General features: G+C 46.5%; 1 protein-coding gene across 1 annotated transcript in view; it reads right to left on the minus strand.

Moving 5' to 3' along the window:
- Window positions 1-5,334: 5,334 nt before the first annotated feature.
- Window positions 5,335-6,367, minus strand: part of LOC125487917 — an 8,036-nt gene continuing 7,003 nt past the window's right edge. The window contains exon 5 of the mRNA XM_048620554.1: window positions 5,335-6,005. Within this exon, the coding sequence (XP_048476511.1) occupies window positions 5,890-6,005 (116 nt within the window). The 3' untranslated portion in view covers window positions 5,335-5,889. The remainder of the gene's footprint in view (window positions 6,006-6,367) is intronic.

The raw sequence follows: 6,367 nt of genomic DNA on the forward strand, positions 1-6,367 counted from the left end.
GGGGGGCAACTAGGGACAGGGCAATAAATGCTGGGCCCAGCCAATGACATCCACATCCCACAAATGAATAAAAAAAATAGAACTTGTTGGTTAATTTTCTTTCTGCTAAAGCTATTGTGCATTTAATAAATTGTTAAATCTTTGTTTAAGATCCAAAACTGGTGTCTGGAATTAATTAGCCTTGGATTAGTTATTCAAAAGTCTGGTTCGGAACCATTGGAATAAGGATTGTGGCTCTTTAATGGTTTGATTTGACTGGATTGCGAACACAGAGGCTGACTTGGACCAGTCCTCTGTCTCTGTGCTCGAAAACAAGCCTGAGTTAGTTAGAGCTAAACAGTGAGCTGTGTGTCTTCAATATGGTCAGGGTTGTGAGTGCGAGCCTTCAGGCATACCGATGAAGTGGCCAATGAAAGGGAACAATTGTATCCATTAGGGATATAAATCGTTCACATGATAAATACCACAGAGGTGTTTTGAAGACAAAGGATGAGTCTTTCTGTTTGGAACACCCCAAACTAGTCCTTACAGCCATGGAGATGGCGTTTAGGAAGGTTGATGTGGTGATCTGGGTCCCTTAGCCAACTGGTTCCATGTGAGATCTGCTGCTATGACATGGAGCAATGAGGCAAAAATACAGTGAATTCATGAGAACTGTGGCACACTATTTGTCCAGTGCCAGAATATAGAACAGTACAGCAAGGAATGGGCCCTTTGGCCCATGATGTTGTGCTAAACGTGATGCCAATTAAACAAATCCCTTCTGCCTGCCCTTGGTCTATAACTCTCCATTCCTTGCATACTCATGCGCTAATCTAAAAGCCCCTTAAACGCCCCTATCAAATCTGCCTCCAGCACCCACCCCCAACAGCGTATTCCACACTCCTACCACTCTCTGTAAAAAAAACTTGCCCCTCACATCCCTTTTCAACTTTTCCCCCCTCACCTTAAATGCATGCCCCCTAGTTTTAGACATTTCAATTCTGGGGAAAAGATTCTGACCATTAACCCTATCTGTGCATGTTATAACTTTACAGACTCTTATCAAGTCTCCCCTCAGCCTCCACTGCTCCAGAGAAAATATCCCGAGTTTTTCTAGCCACATGACAGGAAGGATGTGGAGGCTTTGGAGAGGGTGCAGAAGGGGTTTACCAGGATGCTGCCTGGATTAGAGGGTGTGAGCTATAAGGAGAGGCTAGAAAAACTCAAGTTGTTTTCTCTGGACCTGAGGGGAGACTTGATCGAAGTGTAAAAATTTATGAGATGCACAGATAGGGTTGACAGTCAGAATTTTTTTCCTGGAGGTGAAATGTTTAAAAAGAGACAGTGTGAATTTAAGGTGAGAGGGGGAAAGTTCAAAGGAGATGTGAGGGGCAGGTTTTTTTACACAGAGAGTGGCACATATAAGCACATGGATATGCAAGGAATGGAGAGATATTGACCAAGGGCAGACAGAAGGGATTTAGTTTAATTTGGTGTCATGTTCTGCACAGCATAGTGGGCCGAAGGGCCCGTTCCTGTGCTGTACAGTTCTATGTTCTTTGTTTAAAGGTGATAGAGTTATAGAGCACAGAAACAGGCCTTTTAGCCCAACTAGTCTGTGCTGACCATAATCCCAAACTAAATTAGTCCCACCCGCCTGCCCCGGCCCATATCCCTCCAAACCTTTCCTATCCACGTCCTTATCCAAATGTCTTTTAAACGCTGTAACTGTACCTGCATCCACCACTTCCTCTGGAAGTTCATTCCACACACGAACCACCCTCTGTGTAAAAAAATTGCCCCCATGCCTTTTTTTAAATCTGTCTGCTCTCCCCTTAAAATGTGCCCGTTAGTCTTGAAATTCCCCACCCTAGGGAAAAGACACCTACCATTAATCTAATCTAGACCTCTCATGATCTTATAAACCTCTATCAGTTCATGTCTCAACCTCCAGTGAGAAAAAAGTCCCAGCCTATCCAGCCCCTCCTTATAACTCAAACCCTCCACGTCTTGGTAAATCTTTTCTGAACCCTCTCATAGAATCATAGAATGCCCACAGTGTGGAAACAGGCCGTTCACCGCAACAAGCCCACACTGCCCCTCTGAAGAGCATCCCACCCAGACCCATCTCCCTATCCTTTCCCTGTAACCTGGCTCTTCCAATGTCTAATCCACCTAACTTACACACCCCTGGAAACTACAAGCAATTTAGCATGGCCAATCCACCTAACCTGCACATAGAACATAGAACAGTACAACACACAGTACTGGCCCTTCAGCCCACGATGTTGTGCCGACCTATTATCCTAGTAAGATCAATCTATCCTGCATACCCTACATTTTATGATCCTCCATGTGCCTATCCAAGAGTCGCTTAAAAGTCTCTAATGTATCTTATTCCACTACCACTGCCGGTAACACATTCCACACGGCCACCACTCTCTGTGTGAAGAACCTACCTCTGACATCTCCCCTATACCTTCCACCAATCACCTTAAAATTATGCCCCCTCGTAATAGTCATTTCCACCCTGGGAAAAAGCCTCTGACTATCCACTCTATCTATGCATCTCAACATCTTGTACATCTCTATCAAGTCACTTCTCATCCTTCTTCGCTCCAATGAACAAAGCCCTAGCTCCCTCACCCTTTCCTCCTAAGACCTGCCCTCCAGTCCAGGCAGGTCTAGGCATCTTTGGACTATGGGAGGAAACCGGCTCTCCAGTTTAATAATATCCTTCCTTTAACTGGGCGACCAGAACTGGACACAGTGCTCCAGAAGAGGCCTCACCAACGTCCTGTACAAACTCAACATGATGTCCCCAACTCCTACACTCAAAGCTCTGAGCAATGAAGGCAAGCGTGCTAAACGCCTTCTTAGCCACCCTGTCTATATGTGACACCATCCAAGGGAAAAGATACAAGTGTCCTTCAGTAAAAGTTAAAAAATAAAGCAGTATTTATTGCATCACTTTCATTTTAATAAGAACAGTAAATATACAGGGTGTCTAACGTACACTGCCTAAACTCTAACCTCTTTGAAACTATCCGCACATACACACAGACATGCAATTACACCAAGGAAACAGACACAGATATTATGGGGGAATGTGGGGCAGAGGGGAATAGCTAAAAGATTGTTCTACTGTCTCACTAGTCCAAGCTTACAAAAACTAAATGTGTTGGTTACACAATTATTCCGAATCTCTCAATGTAGCATGGTGTTTGCTCTTTTGTTCACTGGTTATTCAGTTGGATCTGAAGTCTTTCCCTTCCTTTCGGGGCTTGTAATCAATTCTTTCCAAGGGTACTTCACTCCTGCTCTCTACTGCAAATCAGAGAGAGAGAGCGATTCCTTAACTGAGAAACCGATTAATGAAGCCAGTCTCTCGATGTCTCACCCCCGACCCTTTGTCTGACGAAGGGGCAGTGCTCCAAGAGCCTGTGATTTCAAATAAACCCGTGGGGCTGTAACCTGGTGTCGTATGATTTCTGACCTTGACCACCCCAGTGCAACACTGGCACCTCCCCATCCTTTCTCTCCCCTCACACAGGTTCTGGGAGAAGCTTCAAGCTGACCAATCAGAGGATTGTTGCGAGGCAGACAACACAAATTTGACTCAGGAACAGAGTTGATTAGCACAGAAATAGACCCTTCGGCCCAACTCATCCATGCCGACCAGATATCCTAAATTAATCTAGTCCCATTTGCCAGCATTTGGCCCATATCCCTCTAAACCCTTCCTATCCATGTACCCATCCAGATGCCTTTTAAATGTTGTAATTGTACCAGCCTCCACCACTTCCTCTGGCAGCTCATTCCATACACGCGCCACCCTCTGTGTGAAAATGTTGCCCCTCAGGTCCCTTTTAAATCTTTCCCCTCTCACCTTAAACCTATGTCCTTCTAGTTTTGGACTCCTCCACCCTGGGGGAAAAGACCTTGGCTATTCACCCTATCCATGCCCCTCATGATTTTATAAACCTCTATAAGGTCACCCCTCAGGCTCCGACGCTCCAGGGAAAATAGCCCCATTCTATTGAGCCTCTCCCTGTAGCTCAAACCCTCCAACATCCTTGTAAACCTTTTCTGAACTCTTTCAAGTTTCACGACATCCTTCCTGTAGCAGGGAGACCAGAATTGAACGCAGTATTCCAAAAGTGGCCCTAACCAATGTCCTGTACAGCCCCAACATGACCCTCCCAACTCCTATACTCAATGCACTGACCAATAAAGGCGAGCGTACCAAACACCTTCTTCACCGCCCTGTCTACCTGCGACTCCTCTTTCAAGGAACTATGAACCTGCTCCCCAAGGTCTCTTTGTTCAGCAACACTCCCCAGGACCTTACCATTAAGTGTATAAGTCCTGCCCTGATGTGCCTTTCCAAAATGCAGCACCTCACATTTATCTAAATTAAACGGCATCTGACTTAACTGAAAGAATGCTCCAGAATATGTACCTTTTGCTTTGCATGTTTTATTTCTCAAACTGCAAACACCTCATTGGACATTCTCCCCTGATTTTTAAAAGAAAACACACTTTCTATTTTCAGTTCACAGCTCAGAAATAAGCATTAGGGTTAGAGTGACCATCTTTGGTCAAATTTTCAATCATAAATATCTGATTAATCTTGCAAAGCAGATCAAAACCTCCAACTGCTTTGTTGAGGGTACTTTGAAATATTTCTCAGTAGTCCAGAAGATTTCTGCATGCGTGCTGTCAGCCCAGAATACTCAGTAAAATTCTCATGTGTCAGTGATCTCAGTGTCCGAACACAAGGCAAAGCAATCAAGTTCAATGTGGGTCAGTGAACAGGCTAACAATCAAGTGTAGATCAGTTCACTATTGAATGCAACAGAGTGTGTGGTCTTTAGGGGTGATGTGCCTCAGAAATCTCCTTCCCCCTCAAAGTCCCGATAATTCGTGTTCAGCTGTGAGCAACCATCTTTAAAACACTTTTCGTTTTGCAGACAAGAAAGTCTAGGCACCGGGCAACATGCTGGTAAAATTGGTCATGACTTGAGATTCACAATGATGACGGCAAACATCGCATTGCTTGAACCAATGTGCTTACATCATGGTTCAGGTAGAGGCCACTCATCCCCTCTACTCTGTGCAAGCCTAATTCTGACTCGTTGTCCACCCCTTGTCTCCTCTCTCATTCCTCCCCCCTTTCACTTTCTCCCCTCCACCACCATCTCCTTCTCTCCCTGATGAGTTTATCCAACTTCTCCCCTCTTCAATACATCAACACAATTCAACTTGAGCACTCCCTGTGGGAGTGAGCCCCACATTCCCCCCCCAACTCCCTGTGAGAGTGAGCCCCACATTCCCCCCCCTCAAATCCCTGTGAGAGAGTCACAGCTCAGTCCATCACACAAACCAGCCTCCCATCCATTGACTCCATTGTACTTCCTGCTGCTTTGGGGAATCAGCCGACATCATCAAAGACCCCTCCCACTCTCTTCCATCAGACAGAACAAACCTTTGAAGACACGTACTATCAGATTGAAGAACAGCTTCTTCCTCGCTCTTAACAAACTTACAAACAGGCCTCTCATGTGCGAGATTGATCTTTCTCTGAACTTGCTCTGCAGCTGTAACGCTGCATTCTGCTCTATAACCCTGATCACTGGTAACGTATCACTTGTCTGCTGAGCGCAAAGAACAATAATTCTCACTGTAACTCGAGACGAGTGCCAACAACAATTCAAATCACATCAAAGACAGAACTTGGAAGGACCAGGCATCGTCAGTGGATCGAGACTGATGGGGTGTCCTGTCTGACGGAGGAAGGTGTGGATTGAAGGTGCAGCTATATTTGGTCAGACTGTGGATTTGTACGGGCCATGGATAGCGGGGAAAGGAAAACAGCGACGCAGAAACAGAAAGCCACGAGCGATGTTAGCGGCATCTACAGCGAGAGGGCTTGGCCAGTCCAAAGATTACAACCAGAATGAGAATGCAGATGGAGCTTGTCAGTAACAGCACGTAGAGGATGACCGGGTGTTGGGGGACAGCTACAAGAAAGGGAGAAAGAGACTATAGTTTATGACTGTGGCTGGACACAGTGTAGGCATTCCAGAAATCTCAGCAAAATCACCACACTCAGATCCCAACATCACGTCCCTACACACCCTCAGCGCTGACCCTCCGACAGTGCGGCGCTCCCTCAGCGCTAACCCTCCAACAGTGCCCACTCCCTCAGCACTGACCCTCCGACAGTGCCCACACCCTCAGCGCTGACCCTCCGGCAGTGCGGCGCTCCCTCAGCGCTGACCCTCCGGCAGTGCCCACTCCCTCAGCACTGACCCTCCGACAGTGCCCACTCCCTCAGCGCTGACCCTCCGACAGTGCCCACTCCCTCAGCGCTGACCCTCCG

Source organism: Rhincodon typus, chromosome 47 (genome assembly GCF_021869965.1).
Source record: "Rhincodon typus isolate 14 chromosome 47, sRhiTyp1.1, whole genome shotgun sequence".
In the NCBI taxonomy this organism is placed as follows: domain Eukaryota; kingdom Metazoa; phylum Chordata; class Chondrichthyes; order Orectolobiformes; family Rhincodontidae; genus Rhincodon; species Rhincodon typus.